Genomic DNA, 18,008 nt, shown 5'->3' on the forward strand with positions numbered 1-18,008 from the left:
TGGGGTTGGGATACTTGTTTGTCTGACCAATACCTGATATCAGTTATTGTTTCTGATGGTTATTAAAGTGAAGTAGAAACAGTAATTATTTTGGCATTTTAGGTTATTCTGTTATGCTTAATAGTGGCTTAATAGTGTCTTAATCAACCGGTTTTATTGAAATCTTATCTTATCAAAATATTGTTTAACACCACTGAATTAAGCTAAATTAATATTAATTTTTAATTTTTAATATATATATATATATATATAATATTATATATATATATATAACATAATTTGAGCAGGAAGTGGCCATGCTTGAGTTACTCATTTATTGGAACATCCCTCTCTGCAGAGCTGTTCTAGGCCCATCATGCATCGAGTCTTTATGACTGGCCACTGTGCACTTTAATTGGCTCTGCTGTGTAACTGATGTGTCCGGTCCGGTCACGATCGAAGCAATGTTCCAAATTAAGACCAACTCCTAATCAGCGCCAGCAGAGACACTAGAGTCAAAGCTCTACAATATAGCTGGTATTCAGGTGAAGGATGGAGAAAAACTGTCCTTTATTACTGCAAACCTCTCATTGTGCCCTTCACACCAAGAGCTTATTGATCCCAGGATCCCAGATCCCTCTCATAACATGAGCTCATGGTGGGATTGGCATCCTGACTGTTTCCAGTGCCATCAGAGTTGCACATGAGCAGGAAAAACACCGTAATGACTTTGAAAGTGTTTAAAATCATCACCTGCAGAACCAGGGTTCATTCGGAGTTACTACATTTCACAATGTGTAGTGGATTAATGTAGTCTGTTATGTGCCTCCCTGGTCTAGGGTCCGGGATGGCAAAAAGAAGGAAATTTTTAAACAAGGTAGAAAACAACTTTTTCTACCGCCAACCTGGAGACCTTTTCTCCTGTCCCAGCATGCCACAGAAAATCACACAGACTTGTCACAGTCTAGAATTTTGGTTTATTTAACAAACTCAAAGAAAGATGCTTAGCATGGAGCAAAATAAACTTCAGGAGGGGACCAGGCCAAAATAACAAACATAACAGGATCTAACTTACAAAAAGGAGTACTTTCTAATCTCTCAAAACTAAATCCAAAAATAAACAACAAAAGTCTTACCTTACTCCCTTTCTATCCAAAAACCAGGTGAAAAAAGAAATGGCGTCCTCCTCCCTATGGTTCCAAAATTAAACTTTCAACTTAAGGTCTAACCTTGGGAGCTTACTTGTACAAAAACAAATAAACCACAACTCTCCAACGTTTCAAACTGTATACACCGACAACAACGCAAACCGACAACAACGCAAACCGACAACAACGCAAACCGACAACAACGCAAACCGACAACAACGCAAACCGACAACAACGCAAACCGACAACAACGCAAACCGACAACAACGCAAACCGACAACAACGCAAACCGACAACAACGCAAACCGACAACAACGCAAACCGACAACTAGCACACATGCTATGGGCTGGGGCAGGATGAAAAGTCTCCAGAGGCCGTAAAGAAAGGCACATTTCAGATGGAGTCTTCAGCTTTTATCCACAAGCTTCCCCTCCAGCAGCCAATCAGAGCAACCAGGTGATTGATGACAATCAGAAGTAGCTGATCTTCATTAAGCTTTTGGATGTCGTAGAGAGAATAGAGAGACAAAACACTGCCAAAACAAAGTGTAATCAACATAGTGGCAAAAATTAAATACTGCACAAATAACACCTTAAATTACGCCCAAGGACGTAACAGGGTTGTAGTCAGAGTTGAGCATTTTTCGCCCATGATTATACTTCCTAATTTAAATGTTCAAAACAGATATTACTTTTACAAACCCACAAAATGTTTATAATATAGTTTTTCATGTATATGGCTCATCTACTAGTCAAGGCTCATCAAGGCTGCATTTATTTTATAAAAAATACAGTAGGCTATAAGTAATATTTTTAAATATTATTAAAATTTAAAATTACTGTTTTCTATTTGAATTTGTTTTCAAATGTAATTTATTCCTGTGATGCAAAGCTGAATTTTCAGCATCATTATTGCAGTCTTCAATGTCATTTTGGCATTTGTCCCCCATAGTCTGGTTCGTTTGACTAGTGTGATCATTTCGTTTTGCAGTCCCTGTCTCGGTTGGAAGAGGTGGGCATATATATATATATATATATATATATATTTATATATATAAATATATACATGTGTGTGTTTTTTTTTTCACTAAATATATAGATTTTATAAAATTATTGTGCACTGATGATTTTAGAGTAACTTTTGATGCTGAATTATCCACTAACCGTAATAGTATTTTTGTCATAGATTGTGATTATATAAGTTTACGTTTGTTTGTTTTTTTCTTTAAAATTAAGTTTTTATTCAATATGAAATAGATTGTGTTTAACACACAAATAAGTGACGATCAGGTCAACATACAGAGGTATAGAAGTTATACAAAACTGTGCCAGTAACGGATCAATATATATCAGTATATATCCAAATACACAGAATATTTCGGATGAGATTGGTTCTGAAAAAATTGTATCAGTACATAGTAAATAAATTAATATTTAGGGGAATTTGGGGGATAATGTTTCTTTAATTGTAATAAAAAATAAAATAATAATAATAATAATAATAATAATAATAATAATGCGCATTTCCTCTAAAATAGGCTTTTTAAATTTCTTTTGGCAAAATGCAGTTTCTAATGTTTTCTCTTAAGTGTGTCTTATCCTGAAGCTGTCTGATGTGTGTCTCTGTGGTATTCTACAAATATGTCAGCTTTACTCTCATGCTGAGACTTGTCTGTTGGCAAAGAGCACTTACACGTGTGTGTGTGTGTGTGTGTGTGTTCAGTCAAAATACATGACAAAGAGAGAGGACTGGATGTGTTTATGGTAAAAACACTATATTATATTATTTACAGATTTAAGTCTTTAAAATAAATTCCCAATTAAATTACTAAATGAAATGTAATAAATATGTATTTTTATTCCTCAGGAACTATTTATAAGATTGTCTTTGGATTTGTGTTTTTACTAAAAGTCTTGAGAGTTAGAATGGCAGTCTGCTTGTGAATGTGACCGAGATAAGGTGAAAAGCACATACTGTGGTGAGTTCATGTTGACATTTGCTGCTTTATACAAACTCTAGCATTCTGTGAGGCTACTGTTCAGAACTCATAGCTTGTACTTTACTCTTCCCTCTCTGGAAATATGTGGATTTTGCTACACAGGACTGAATTCTGGGAAAGACAAACCTCCTGTAATTTTACTGTAATTTTCCTCAGTATATTATGCTCTGTTATATATCTTAATTACCCAAATGATAAATTTACCTGCTTGTCTTGACACTGGCTGTTTCTCGGATAACCTATGCATGTTGACAAGACATATATTTGATACCTGTGTGTTTTTTATTTTGGAAATAGAGCCTTACATATCTAAACATTTCCTTTTGGTTATTAGGACAAGTTCAATCACAGTTTGCCTGAGAATTCATTGCATTTTGCATTTCGCAAGACTGTCCCAGGTCTGAAAACCCCTAAAACGCATGCCCTTAACGCACACTAAATCCACACTCCAGAACGGTTTTCAAGGCTTAGTGTATCCCATATATATATTGTGAGTGAGTGATTGTAAGAACACCAATCACCAGCAATCACCACTACATATCCTGAGGAGAGCTGAGTAACAGAGGATTTTCTGTTTTCTCTTTACAGCATGAGAATGTGATGATATTTCTGAATGCAGAGAAGCAACATTTTACCTGAGAAACTAAAAATAGACTTTCAGCTGCTGAACCTTCACCACAGATATAAATAAACCAAAAGCAATCCTGGCTCACTTGCTCTTCAAGTCATTCTGAATCAGAGCAGAGAGTCACTGAATTCAGACCTACAGACAGTCCAGCGAAAGCCTGCTTCTTCTCTTTTTCAGTTCACAGCTTGCGGGCCGAGGTTTTCACTGACTGGCAATTATGAATGAAACAAGGATGTACAAATAAATCATTTTTTAGTCCTGGCCACAGCTTCTGATTCACTTGATTTATTATGCATAATCATATGCGTTGTTTGCCAACTGGTTATTTATCCTGAAAATTATTTCATTTTAAATTGGCACTTGCATAATCTTGCATTGGGAACAAAACTTAACATATTTCAAAAGTTTAAATCCCTCAATTCTTCTTTATATATATTTCTTCTTTATATCTATATACATTTTCTGCCCAAGTGGTTGACTTAATCATCCCAGCCTGGCAACCATGTGCACCTACACTCTGTACATTACAGAAAAAAATGCTGATGATCTGAAAACACTGTTGTAATTTGTAATTTAGTGATCTCTATTGGGATATTCTGCTCTAATAAGAGTGTATCGAGCAAGTCTGTTTTCTTTCACTTGGTCTTTGTTCCTTTTTTGCTGTGAGTCAATCTGCAAGCAAATTGTGGGTTGACGTTCTCTTGATTTGTGCTTATGTGAAAATGCAATAATTCTGATAAAATGTGGGGGAAAAAATCATTAAAATGGCAATAATAGAGATTAATAATAAATTAGCAAAATATTTGTGACTAACCATTGAACCTTTATTGTACAGCCCTAAATAAAATGTTTCATTCTGAATATATGAAAGCTAACTTAACTAAACTAGCACTCTTTCTGTCTTAAATGTATGTTGCAATTTTCAGCAATCATTCAATCAAATGCTTTGTAGTTTTTCTTCTTTTGGTTGTCAAAATGTTCCCTTAGAAAACTACCTTTCTGTCACCTGTTATTCTGTTACAGTTTCGATGTGGAGAATGGGTTGTCGATCGGCCGCAGTCCATTGGACCTCAGTCCAGGCTCAGGTCTGGTCCTCCAGGCCAACAGCCAGAGGCGAGAGTCTTTCCTCTACCGCTCGGACTCAGATTTCGACCTCTCGCCCAAGTCGATGTCCAGAAACTCCTCAAACGCCAGCGAGCTGTAAGCTTTCATCACATACTAAAGCACAATATGTCATAGTACTCTGTCACTGGACTGACTCAACATATTTTTCTGATTTGCCGTTTAATTGTTAGTTCATCTTTCATCATGCAGCTCTTGAAAGCAGTACATTTCTTTCTATCTTTGTAAAAACTAAAGCCTATAGTAAATATAAAGTCAGTAACCTGTATTACTTCTGTAATCTCATGTATTTCCAAGTAAAATAAGGAATGTTTTTTTATAAGAGATGGAATTAAGAAATAAAGCTTACATATTAGGTTTGAGAGAGCGAGAGAGATCCTGTATTTTTAAATACAGCAAAGTGCAATGGAAAAAAAGATTACGTTATTTATATTTCATTTATTTCTATTTACAATTTTATTGAAAGCTGTATATATTTATTCATATGACAATCCCACTCCTCCATAATTTTATCCATCAGGAAATGTTTTAATCTGTGATAAAAAAGTTTTTGTGACGTAAAGTAAATTCAGTATTGATTTCTTGTTAAATTAGTAATTTTGATGATGACCGTTGACTTCTCCTTTGCAGTCATGGGGAGGACATGATTGTAACGCCGTTTGCTCAGGTCAGTTGGTTATTGATTTAAACAATGTATAATATATCAGTATAATAAACAATATATAATATATCAGAATCAGAATGAGCTTTATTGCCAGGTATGTTTACACATACGAGGAATTTGTTTTCGTGATAGAAGCTATGCAGTGCAACAGAATGACAGCGACAGAACAAAAACACATAATAAAAGAATTAAAAAATAATAAAACCATTAATCAAACATTAAACATGTTAAATCGGCTGACCTATATTAAAGCTTTTTAGATTTGCAATTTCACAAAGAGCTTGCAAAATTGTGCATGGCACTCTGCACACTGGTTTATAATAAGATGTGTGTAAGAAGGGGTTCTGTATAGCTCTGTGGCCATTGTATTGTGTAGAAATGTGGATGTGTAATATGTCTTACAGTCACTCTGCACTGTGTGTGTGTGTGTTTGTGTGTGTGTGTGTGTGTGTGTGTGTGTGTGTTTGTGTGTCCTGCAGGTTCTTGCCAGTCTGCGTACAGTGAGAGGTAATGTTGCAGCTTTAACCCATGTGCAAGACATAAACAACAAGTGAGTCTGTAGCAGAAACACCTTCAGACAGTCAGTGAATTACGGAGCACTGCACATGTCATGCAGGAAAAAATAGTAGGCTAAATCATGCTCACGATTTACTAATTAATTCCCTCAATGTACTGAAACATGCACACGATTACTATTACGTTCACTCGATTTATAAATCGTGCGCATGATTTAGCTAATCGAGGTAACGCAATAGTAAATCAAGGGAACGCAATAGTAATCGTCTGCACGTTTTAGTGCACTGAGAGAACGAATTAGTAAATCGTGCGCACAATTTATTTATTTTTTCTTGCATGTCATGTGCGGGGCTCCGTATTGAATGGAAAGATAAGAAAATGATTTATAACTTTTTTTTCTTTTTTTTTTTTCTTCTGTAAATTAGGAGACTCGCTAACCCTCAGTCAGCCTGTAAAACAAGCCTGTCCGGTGAGTGTAAGAACTTGAGCTGGTCTAGCCAAAGATGAGGATTTTGTAGACCTCAGCCATATTTTTAGAGATGTAAAGATCTGGAAATCATTAACATTACTGATGTTCTGACACCTGAGGTTGTTTGTTGCAGATGAGACATATCAGAAACTTGCCGTCGAGACTCTTGAAGAGCTGGACTGGTGTTTGGACCAGCTAGAGACCCTGCAAACACGTCACTCCGTCAGTGAAATGGCCTCCAATAAGGTATTTAAAGCAATATTTCAGTGAAAATCAAAAGTGAAATCGGAATAATTTGTTCTGGAATCTGGAATGTGGAATCATGAGTTGATGTACAAGCACTTGAAGTAATACAATTAAATTAAAATAACTGCATACAGATCTGTCATATGACTTCAGAAGGCTACTTTTTTGATACTCCTAGTATTAAATATAATTTAATGAAATAAATTGGTTATTAATATGTTTTTGGGTACAGTGAAGTAGTACATTTTAAGGGCTTTGTTAATAATAACATTTGAGTAACTTTATTTGAATTAAATTCCCATTTGACGTTGTGCATGTTCCACACCCAGAGCCATGCATAAAGATAGCAACAATGCAATACAATACCAGCATATTTCAGTCCAATACTAAAGAGAAACATGGACATAAGCAATGTTGACAGGGTGATTGCAGTTATTACAGTGCACAAGACACAGTGTAGTACAGTATGTTTACTACTAGTCAAAAGTGTGGTCTTTTTTGACAGAATTTATGTTTCTCATCAGAAAAACGTTTCTTTTGTTGTCTCTTTTATTGCAATGCTCCATATTCAGTTTATATTTGATGTTTCACTGATTCATGATTACCTAACCCCAGCATGCACTGCAGTGTCTGACTGAGTGTCTCCTCACGCAGATTTTGGTATGGACTCGGTTACCATGGTAACTAAGTAACAGTGTGATGATTGCACTGTAGGGCTCTGACTGCTGATCACTGGCAGTGTTATACCATTCATTTTCTGCATCTACTGCTTACAGTTCTATTCATTATAATTATTACACTGATATCAGCACATTAGTGCCTGTCCATTTTTTCATCAGCGTTTCCTCAAATATTTTTCCCATAGCGATAAAAAAAAAACCAATCCTTGTATGCCATGAACTGAATTAACCGGCTATGAGGAGAATCACAACATTACAGACTTTAATTATTTGAGAATCAGACAAAACAGCTTTAATAAGTGAAAGAACTATGATCCCACGAAGCATTGCAAATGACATTAATTGAGTTGAAAATGCTAGAGAAATATAAAACTATTCATTTAAAGTTGTTTATTCAATTCAATTCAATTCAATTCAAAGTTTATTTGTATAGATGTAAATCCCGTGGCAAAACAGAGAAACAAATAGAGACATCATTAGCATAGCTGCTGTTCCAACAAAGTAAAATTAATTAGTTTAACCCAAGCTAAAGAATAAGAAAGCATATTTGATCAGATACAACTGCAGTCACAAATTTATGAGATACATTATTCGAATGCTTGGCGAAAGAGATGTGTTTTTAATCTATAATTTAAACAGAGAGAGTGTGTCTGAACCCCCGAACATTATCAGGAAGGCTATTCCAGAGTTTGGGAGCCAAATATGAGAAAGCTCTACCTCCTTTAGTGGACTTTGCTATCCTAGGAACGACCAAAAGTCCAGCGTTTTGTGACCTTAGGGTGCGTGATGGGTTGTAACGTGGTAGAAGGCTAGTTAGGTACGCAGGAGCTAAACCATTTAGGGCCTTATAGGTAAGTAATGATCATTTGTAACTGATACGGAACTTAATAGGTAGCCAGTGCAGAGACTGTAAAATTGGGGTAATATGATCATATTTTCTTGACCTGGTAAGGACTCTAGCTGCTGCATTTTGGACGACCTGTAGCTTGTTTATTGACGAAGCAGGACAACCACCTAGAAGTGCATTACAATAGTCCAGTCTAGAGGTCATAAATGTATGAACTAGCTTTTCTGCATCAGAAACAGATAACATGTTTCGTAGCTTGGCAATGTTTCTAAGATGGAAGAATGCAGTTTTTGTAACATTGGAAATATGATTTTCAAAAGACAAATTGCTGTCTAATATAACTACCAGACTTTTGACTGTAGGGAAGTAACAGTACATCTGTCTACTTGCAAACTGTAGTCTCCTAGATTCTGTGTACTGTTTTTTGGTCCAATAATTAATATATCTGTCTTTAAGAGAGAGAAATCAATACAAGTTTGTACCCTTGGCATTGGGTACAAATTTGTACCCTTGTGATTTGTACCTTACGAGACCAGTTTTGTACAGAGGTGGGAAGTCCAGGGGCCAATGAATAAAAGTCCAGCAGCCGATTTCACCAGAGGAACCAAGTCATTCCTTCCAAGTCACAAACGACTCTCAAGTTAAATCCCAAGTCCTCAAAGAGTTAAAGTTAATGAGATAATTAAGTGACTAATTAAACGATGATTGTGCATTAGTGATTAACATCTGCTGTTATTGAGAATTACAGAGGATCAGATGTTAATGTTTTATTGGTTAAAATGATGCCACCATCATGGAGATCAGTGTTTGGTTTAGTTGTGCTAGATCTGTCTTTGTAGATCTGCAGGTGGTGTTGTGGAGAAGACAAAACTGTGACATATGAAGAACATATAGTCACAATGAGCTGGTTTAACTATTTCTCAAAAATTTTTATCACATGTTTAGGTTTTGAATAATTCCAGTGAATCTACAGCATACACACAAAAAAGCATTGCTCTAATATTTACAGGGTATGAATTTAGACACACACACATACAGTATATCAAGAACCAGCATATGAATCTCTACAATGGTGACAATCAACAAAATGCTTCATGTTGCAATACATAAATTACTCCCATAATGCACTGCAGTATGAATAATAATTTTCACCACTGTTGAGGATCATGATAAATGTTCATGGCTAAATGCCTAATTGCAAAACGTGTCTTTTTTCCCCTCAGTATTCTACTCTGCATTTAACCCATCCAAAGTGCACACACAGAGCAGTAAATACACAGCAGTCCTCTGTAACAACTAAGCCACGCACTCTTCGTCTTAAATGTATAATCAAGAAATTTAATCGAGATCATACAATCACCAAAAGCATAAGTCACCTGCTACAGTAGATCAAGAGTTAATGCAATTGTTTAGAAGAAATGTATATGAAATCACCTGCTGAGTTCATGGGTGGAGCAAAAATATGGCAGGACTTTTACTCTTTGGCCCCTGGACTACCCAAATCTGGTAAGAACCATGCGTAACTGAGCTATGACTGTGCCTCCGCCAAAAGAAAGAAACAGAAGAAACCGGACGTTCTTTTAAATTGAGATTCAAGCAGCCAATCAGGGCTGGCTCTACAAATTGTACCTTAACCTTTAAAAGAAACGGTACATATATGTACCTTTTAATGTTTGGGAATATATATGTACCTTTTTGACCCTCAAAAAGGTACATACATGTACCTTGAGGTCCAGTAATAAGCCCTATGGGGTACGTTAGCGTAGATTGTACCTTGGGGGACACAAATGGACTCCTACTGTACCCCTATTTCTGACAGTGTACACAGATTACACTATTACATAAAAAATAGGTTACAGGTTAAGGAAAAACATATACAATTGATTAACAGCCTTGTTATTTGTTAAAAATCGATTTCTGGTGTTTTTACTTCTGGAACTTGACTGTTGCAAATATGTTTCTAATGTTTTATTCATTTTATGTGTTGTATTATTTTTAGTTTAAAAGAATGCTCAACAGGGAACTGACTCATCTGTCAGAGACCAGCCGGTCAGGAAACCAGGTGTCAGAGTTCATAGCAAGCACAATTTTACGTGAGTGACTTTGTCATTTATACGCACAAATCTAGAGACTGGATCTGTGATAACATGGTGTGTTTGGCATTAATTCAGAGAAATATATATTCAGTATTTTTCTTCTATTTTCCCATACTGTGTCTTCCTTTCAAACTGAATTTAGCTCAGGGCTTTGCACATACTCTGTGGTTTGTGTTGCAGAAAAGCAGCATGATGTGGAGATTATGTCAGCAGCATATAAGGAGGAGAAAAAACGCCGTCCAATGTCTCAGATAAGTGGAGTGAGAAAACTGAGCCCCAGTCCGAGTCTCCCTCCAACAGGAATCCCTCGATTCGGTGTCAACACACAGCATGAGAGCCTCCTGGCCAAGGTGTCCCTTCATTACACTCTTTGTCAGTTCTACTGTAGATCAGAATTGTGAAATATAAACAAATAATTGTGACTACCTTTTTTTTTTTTTTTATCCCGTGGTGGAAACAGAAAAACAGAATTGCAAGATTTAAACTCAGAATCTATAGGGGAAAAAAAGACACTTTTTGACTTTTTTCCTCTGAAATGCAAGATGATTTTTTTTATTTTTTTTTTATTCCTGTAGTGGAAACAGGCTTCCATAATAATTAGACCAGTGGGTCTCAACTAGGCTAGTTGTCCACAACAATATTCAAGTGACCATGGCTTTTTACAGTTGTTTGTGATTTAATGTAACATCATTTCTTCTATGTTTTTTTCACTCACAATTTCTACACAATAAAATAATTTAGAGTCTGGAATAACTAGAAACATGTATTGTCATTATAAAAAAATGCCAATGGAGATTTAAGACTGATTTTCACAATCAAGAAATCACAATTTGTTAAATTATTTAGTTTAAGTTTTTTAGCTTGACAGCAAAATGTTGATGTGCAGAACACACACTGGCTAGATCTACTTACAACAAAAAATATTGTGGGTTTTATTCATTTTTACTTTTATTAATACCTAACAGAAAGTATTATGCATATTTTAAACAGACATCATAAAATACATTAAGGTCTTTCAAAGCAATATGTATCTATAGTAAATAAACTGAATTAAACTAAATGTTTTTAGAATTTTAGTTTAGTTCAGATATTTATTTTAAATTTTTAAATATTTATTTTTCAGTTAGTTCATTATTTTAAATATTTCGATTATTTGAAACATAACAAACTATTTTTAGTAAAATATTTTGATGAAGAACTTATGCTATCTTTCATGGATTCATAGTGCTGTATTATTTCTGTTCATGTTATTATTCTTTGGAGTAGAATGACTGTATTTTTCTCTCCAGGAGCTTGAAGACGTCAATAGTTGGGGAATAGATATTTTTAAGATAGCAGAGCATTCTGGGAATCGGCCACTGACGGTCATAATGTACTCCGTTTTTCAGGTAGGACATTTTGTCTAGAAATATCTTTTGACATAAATATTTCACTGCTTCGCTATTGTTCGCTATTGTTCCTACAATATAAATAAATTTTATCACTGATATGTAGCATTAACTGAAAATACTGTAGCTCTTCTGTATATTTTTTTATGGTGGCTTTTTTTTACCTGACAGTTGATTATATTTCTATACTCTGTAATTGCCAGGAGCGAGATTTGCTCAAGACCTTTAAGATCCCATCGGACACCTTCTTAACTTTCCTCATGACTTTGGAAGATCACTACCATCTGGACGTGGCCTACCATAACAATATCCACGCTGCAGACGTTGTGCAGTCCACACACGTTCTGCTCTCCACACCTGCTCTAGAGGTCAGCCTGGGTCACGCACATACAGAGTGCTCACGGGAAGTAACCTCTGAACAAACCATTGTTAACACCAGGATATTATTATTATTTTACTTTCAGGATGTGTTCACAGACCTTGAGATCATGGCTGCTCTGTTTTCGAGTGCTATTCATGATGTGGACCATCCAGGAGTGACGAACCAATTCCTTATTAACACAAGTACGACTCTTTAATGACAAACCATTCAAATAACTCCCAGATCCATCCCCACATCCATCCAATGCTTATTTAAAAACTGATGCACCGAAATTACAATTCTGGATTGAAACCAAGAATGCAGAATCAAACTAAAACCATAAATAAATAAATGTCATTTAAATGATGATACGCCATCACTACTATAAAGCCAGCGGGATCTTAGCTAGTCACTTTTCTTGGCACTCTTTCAGACTCTGAACTGGCTCTCATGTATAATGACGCCTCAGTGTTGGAGAACCATCACTTGGCTGTGGGCTTCAAGCTTCTCCAGGAGGAGAACTGTGATATCTTCTGCAACCTCAGCAAGAAACAACGACAGTCCCTGCGACAGATGACTATAGATATGGTGAGACTTATATAAATGTCTATTACACCTCTTTCAGGATTTCTTGAATCTGATTAGCCAGTCAATATAAAATGACGTTAGTGATTCCCCGATAACATTCATCACCATTAGCAATGCTGAATATGGGGCCGTTCACATATCGCATCTTTTGCGCATGCAAGTTCGTTATTTCCAATGTAGGTGCGCGGCATGCGCGCTCATAATGTAACGCATCGCGTTAAAAACATCTCAACTTTTCAGAATGTCGCAAGCGCACCGCGGGTCATGTGACAAGAACTAACCAATCAGCTTCATCCTTTACCGTAACAACATTGAAAGCTCAGCCAAGATGAAGGAACAGCTGATCATAGCTGTATATGGATTGCCATTTTGAAATAAATTTAGTAGCAGAGCTACTGCAAGTGATTTTTTAGTGCTGCAAATCCATTTATCCTTTGCTGAAATTTCCGCGTCTTCATGGAGAGAGCAGGTCATGGTTGCGAGCAGGTGTGTGTCGCAACTGCATCGCTTACATTATGAGTTCGCCTACCGCGCTCCTTCATTGGAAATAACGAACTTGAGCACTCAAAAGACGCGATATGTGAACGGCCCCTAACACACAGCTCATCCGGGTATTTGAAGCCGGTGCAATAGTGTAAAGGACTGCGCTGATAACATATGTGACCCTGGACCACAAAACTAGTCTTACGTGTCAGTTTTTCGAATAAATAAGCATTCCGTTGATTTATGGTTTATTAGGATCAGACAATATTTGGCTATGATGACATATATTATGACATGGTTTTTTTTATTATTATCCATTGAGGAAAATATAGTAACAGTTAATGGTTTATTATTTTACATCATAACCAGATGTCTGATAGTAATGATGTATGAGTGAATGACACAGATTGAGTAAGTGTTTCTAAATGATTCACTGAGGTAATGAGTGATATGTGTTCATAAGTTCATAAGAGTCGTTCAGTTGTGTATCAGACTACTCCGGTCTCTCTTTGTTGTTTTATTTGAAAAGACTGTTCATGAAACTGAATGATGTGGGGGAAAACCTTTCTAAGATGTCCCATTTCAGATTCAGTGTTTTTAATACTTGTAGATCTAATATCAAATTCCCCGTTGTCTCTCCAGGTATTAGCCACTGATATGTCCAAACACATGAATCTCCTGGCTGACCTGAAGACAATGGTGGAAACTAAAAAAGTGACCAGTCTGGGAGTCTTGCTGCTGGATAACTACTCCGACCGGATACAGGTAGAGCACTTCTCACTCTATCAATACAGAGTACAATTCTAGTCAGCCTTACCAACTCTATTTTTTTTGTGATTAATCAAGCATTTTTGGGCTTTTCAGCACTATTTGCAGAATTGTAAAAATTCGTCATTCTTTTCTTTGAAAGGTGCTTCAGAATATGGTTCACTGCTCAGACCTCAGCAACCCCACGAAACCCCTGGAGCTCTACAGACAGTGGACCGACCGCATCATGGTGGAGCTCTTCAGTCAGGGGGACCGAGAGCGTGACAAGGCCATGGACATCAGCCCCATGTGTGACAAACACACAGCTTCTGTGGAAAAAACTCAGGTATGTCTGGGAGGGTCTGCAAAAAATGAAAAGAATTACATTATTTGTTAAGGCTGTCAAAGGTAGTGTATTTATGAAATTATAAAATATGTTTCAAATAATAAAAATGTGAATAAAGATGTAAATATAAAGAGTTTTCTGATACTCTTTTAATAATTTGTGAAATTACAAAAGCCAAATGTTCTAAGAAGGTTTTATAATATCACATTTAATATTTTCTCACAGTGTATAAATAGATTTAAAGAAAAGAAAACAGTTAGTTGTAATAAATAAATGAATAAACAGAAAAATGTAAATAATAAGTATATTGAGTATGCAGTTGTATATTGCGAATTGTATAAATAGGTATTATACAATAAAAATATAACGCTTTAAATAAAACTGAGAAAAAAGTTACATCTTACAACATTTAGTACATTTTCAAAACTGTCCAGGCAAATATGTGCATTTAAGATATTAATCTTCCCACTACATATTTCTCACACTTGTATAAATTTTATACAACTGTGTTTATACGTCAAAATATTAACATGTTTTAAAAAGCCTGTCCTGTACTATAATGACGACTGTGTTTAATAATTGCTTCTTAAGGTGGGGTTCATCGATTACATTGTCCATCCTCTGTGGGAGACATGGGCTGATCTGGTCCATCCAGATGCTCAAGACATTCTAGATACATTAGAGGACAACCGCGAATGGTATCAGAGCATGATCCCCCGCAGCCCGTCGCCCACCCCTGAAGAGCAGGACTCACGGGCCACACTGGGCGTCACAGGCTCAGCCGGAGAAAAGTTCCAGTTTGAGCTGACTCTGGAGGAAGAGGACGGGGAGCTAGAGGCTGAAGAAGAGCAGACAGATGCAGACAGATCAAGGACTAAAACAGATCCCATGCATCCGCAAGCCTCCCCTCGCGGGGTCACGTCCGTTATAGACAGCAGCGAAAGAGAACTGGACCAAGAAATGACCAGCGAGTCCGTCCTGCAGTTAGAAACTTAACAAGGGCCAGTCCTAAGAGTGCTGCTTCACTTGTGTTTCTTAGTGGCACTTACGAATACTTGGGGGTCGAGTCGAGCCATACACTAAAAACTAAAAACAGACCAGTGTTTTTAAGCTATATTTGTGTCCCAGACACAACCTTTTGTGAAAGCACTGAGGTGGAAGGTGTAGATGAATGTTTTCGTGCTCTCATGTGAGAGTCGCATTGAGTGACTGTCCGTGCCAACTGCAGCGGAAAGCTGATTTACTCATTTAGTGAACATTTTCCCTCTCGACTCATTTTTCCTAGCTTACTGCGTTCGCTTTTTTGCCACTGAGAAATAACTTTGGCTTTGAATGAAACGGGACAGCTGTGAGAAATATTTAAGGCAAGACACCACAAGTGAACAGAGTAAAGAGATATTAACTAATTCTAATACTAACTAATCACCATACTTCCCCAGCTGATTAAACACTGTGGATTAATAATATGTATTACAAGTTTTCTGAAATGTTATGTTAAAATATGTAAATGAAGCATTATATAACTCAAGTCTGCACTCATTTCCAGAACAGAAATCTGAACATTGGTTGAAAATTAATTTTGGATTTCTCTTTTTATCACTCCATAAATTAGAAAATACTGTCAACAACCAAAATTGTATATATATATATATATATATATATATATATATATATATATATATATATATATATATATATAAATAAATAAATTCACTATGATTTTAGGTAAATGTTATGTAAATCAAGTGATTTGCAGTATATATATATATATATATATATATATATATATATATATATATATATATATATACATACACACACACACACACACACAAACCTCTCTGTAAAAACTTTATATGTTGACTGTGTAGCATGGTGTATATACGTGATGCTAAAGTGGAGATTTCTGACTTTTAAATAAAAGGCATTTGAAATTATGTATTGTAATTGAAATCTACAGACAAAAATAGATAATGTGTAATAAATAAACCCTTTAATATTAATTTGTATGTTTTCTTTCCATTAGTCTGAAAGAAGACAAGGGATGCAGAATTTACAAAATAATGATAATAATAATGGTTTTGCTTGTAGTGTCTTGCCTAGTGATAACTTTGTGATTGCTGACAACCTCAGGATAATATTGATTTCGTTTTAATGTAGCAAGACTCCAAAGGGACGGTCACTAAACTATCTGTCTATAATCTTGTTATGAACACCAAAAAAAGAAGAAAAAAATGTAATGTAAAAGCCAAAATGTTGGGCTAATCAGACAACCGTACAGAGAATCCCTTTAGACGCGTCTTTGTACTGAAATACCTTTATACCTCTCTACACGTTAGCACTATGTAGACATTATGATTATCGGAATTGAAACAGGGTTGATATTTTATCAGATTAACTAATAAACTACAAGTTTATCAAGCGATGACAACTCTAAATTTGACACATGCACGAGTGAATCAGTGTTTTATGTTGATTTACTCTGCTATGCCCATGATAGAGATCGAAAGATTGCTTCTAGCTGCCTCCGCTGGGTGCTATCAAGAGCTGATGTCGATCTGACATCTTTCCTGGTTTTGTAGTTACTGTAGGTGGATTTAAAGAGGAAGTTCTGGTCTAGATCAGCACAAACAACCCTTACACTGAACCAGACGCGTGTCCAGCTCACACAAGGGCTTTGAATTACTGATCCTTAAGATCCTGCTCTCATATTGTCATCCGTTTCAGAGATCCTTGCCTCAAAATATGCCAGAAACATGCAATGAAATTACAGAGGAATTTGAGTTTCATTTTAAATATGGTAAACTAAACTGCATAAACCAAACCGTGGGCAGAGACAATTGTTTAGAATAAATAAAAAAATCAAAGTTATACATTTGAATTTGTTAAGATTGACCAAATGCAAAATCACTATTTCATTCTTAATTCTTCTAATGGTTGGAAATCGAGATCAGTTACAAGATTATATATTCATGATTTCCATTTAATATTATATTATGTGTTTTATTTATTGGGGTTAGGCTACCTCTTTTTTTTGACCAATCAGAAAAAGCTTGACAGACTGGTCTGAAATGGATTATTTTTATATGTAACAGCTGAGAAATGACACACTTCACCTTTAGAATCTTAAAAACATTGAACTGTGATACATACATTTTGTAATTAAAAAAAAAATAATTATAAATTCCCTCTTTAAGAGTAAGCAGCGCTGAAGAGAATCTGTAGCGAGACTGATGTTAAATGCTAAGTGTCACTTGATCCAGTAGCCTTGGCCACACTCGTTCTCAGAGATTAGAAATCAAGAGCCTTAAAGCACAGCCCTTTAGCTTCAGTGCCATTACAGCAGCAACTGTGAAACATTTATAGTGTCTAAACTGTATTTGCTGTATGATATTACTGAACTGTGTCTTCTTCTCTGTAATAATGTGTTTCTAAGCATCCTCTGTATGTTAGTATTACTGACACTGTCAAATATACACTGACACTGGTCACATCTGTTCCAGATAAAGTCGGTTTATCACAGTGTGTTTGTGTTCTCCAATGTCAGGGGCAAAAATACTTAATTTTTAATTTTCTGAATTGCCATTAAAATAATTAAATAATGTGTGTTTTTAAGCAATCATTCATAAATTGCTGCTGAGCACATAAAGACCAGAGATACCGGTATGTACAAATTTGACCGGTTAGCTTCGATGCTAAT

General features: G+C 35.9%; 1 protein-coding gene across 5 annotated transcripts in view; it reads left to right on the top strand.

The window, feature by feature from the left end:
* LOC113055154 (cAMP-specific 3',5'-cyclic phosphodiesterase 4D-like) overlaps positions 1-15,921 on the top strand; it is a 64,012-nt gene extending 48,091 nt beyond the window's left edge. For 4 of the 5 annotated variants that reach the window (XM_026221169.1, XM_026221170.1, XM_026221172.1 and 1 more), the window contains 14 exons: positions 4,779-4,955; positions 5,508-5,544; positions 6,021-6,091; positions 6,483-6,526; positions 6,660-6,772; positions 10,299-10,392; positions 10,576-10,745; positions 11,685-11,783; positions 11,987-12,151; positions 12,248-12,347; positions 12,578-12,732; positions 13,858-13,980; positions 14,126-14,308; positions 14,900-15,921. In XM_026221169.1, coding sequence (XP_026076954.1) covers positions 4,779-4,955; positions 5,508-5,544; positions 6,021-6,091; positions 6,483-6,526; positions 6,660-6,772; positions 10,299-10,392; positions 10,576-10,745; positions 11,685-11,783; positions 11,987-12,151; positions 12,248-12,347; positions 12,578-12,732; positions 13,858-13,980; positions 14,126-14,308; positions 14,900-15,304 — 1,936 coding nt within the window. In that variant the 3' untranslated portion in view covers positions 15,305-15,921. Of the gene's footprint in view, positions 1-2,998; positions 3,107-4,778; positions 4,956-5,507; positions 5,545-6,020; positions 6,092-6,482; positions 6,527-6,659; positions 6,773-10,298; positions 10,393-10,575; positions 10,746-11,684; positions 11,784-11,986; positions 12,152-12,247; positions 12,348-12,577; positions 12,733-13,857; positions 13,981-14,125; positions 14,309-14,899 lie in introns of those variants that run through there. The other variant, XM_026221173.1, reaches the window with a different exon arrangement.
* The last annotated feature ends 2,087 nt before the right edge of the window (positions 15,922-18,008 follow it).

This window comes from Carassius auratus, chromosome 36 (assembly GCF_003368295.1).
Source record: "Carassius auratus strain Wakin chromosome 36, ASM336829v1, whole genome shotgun sequence".
In the NCBI taxonomy this organism is placed as follows: domain Eukaryota; kingdom Metazoa; phylum Chordata; class Actinopteri; order Cypriniformes; family Cyprinidae; genus Carassius; species Carassius auratus.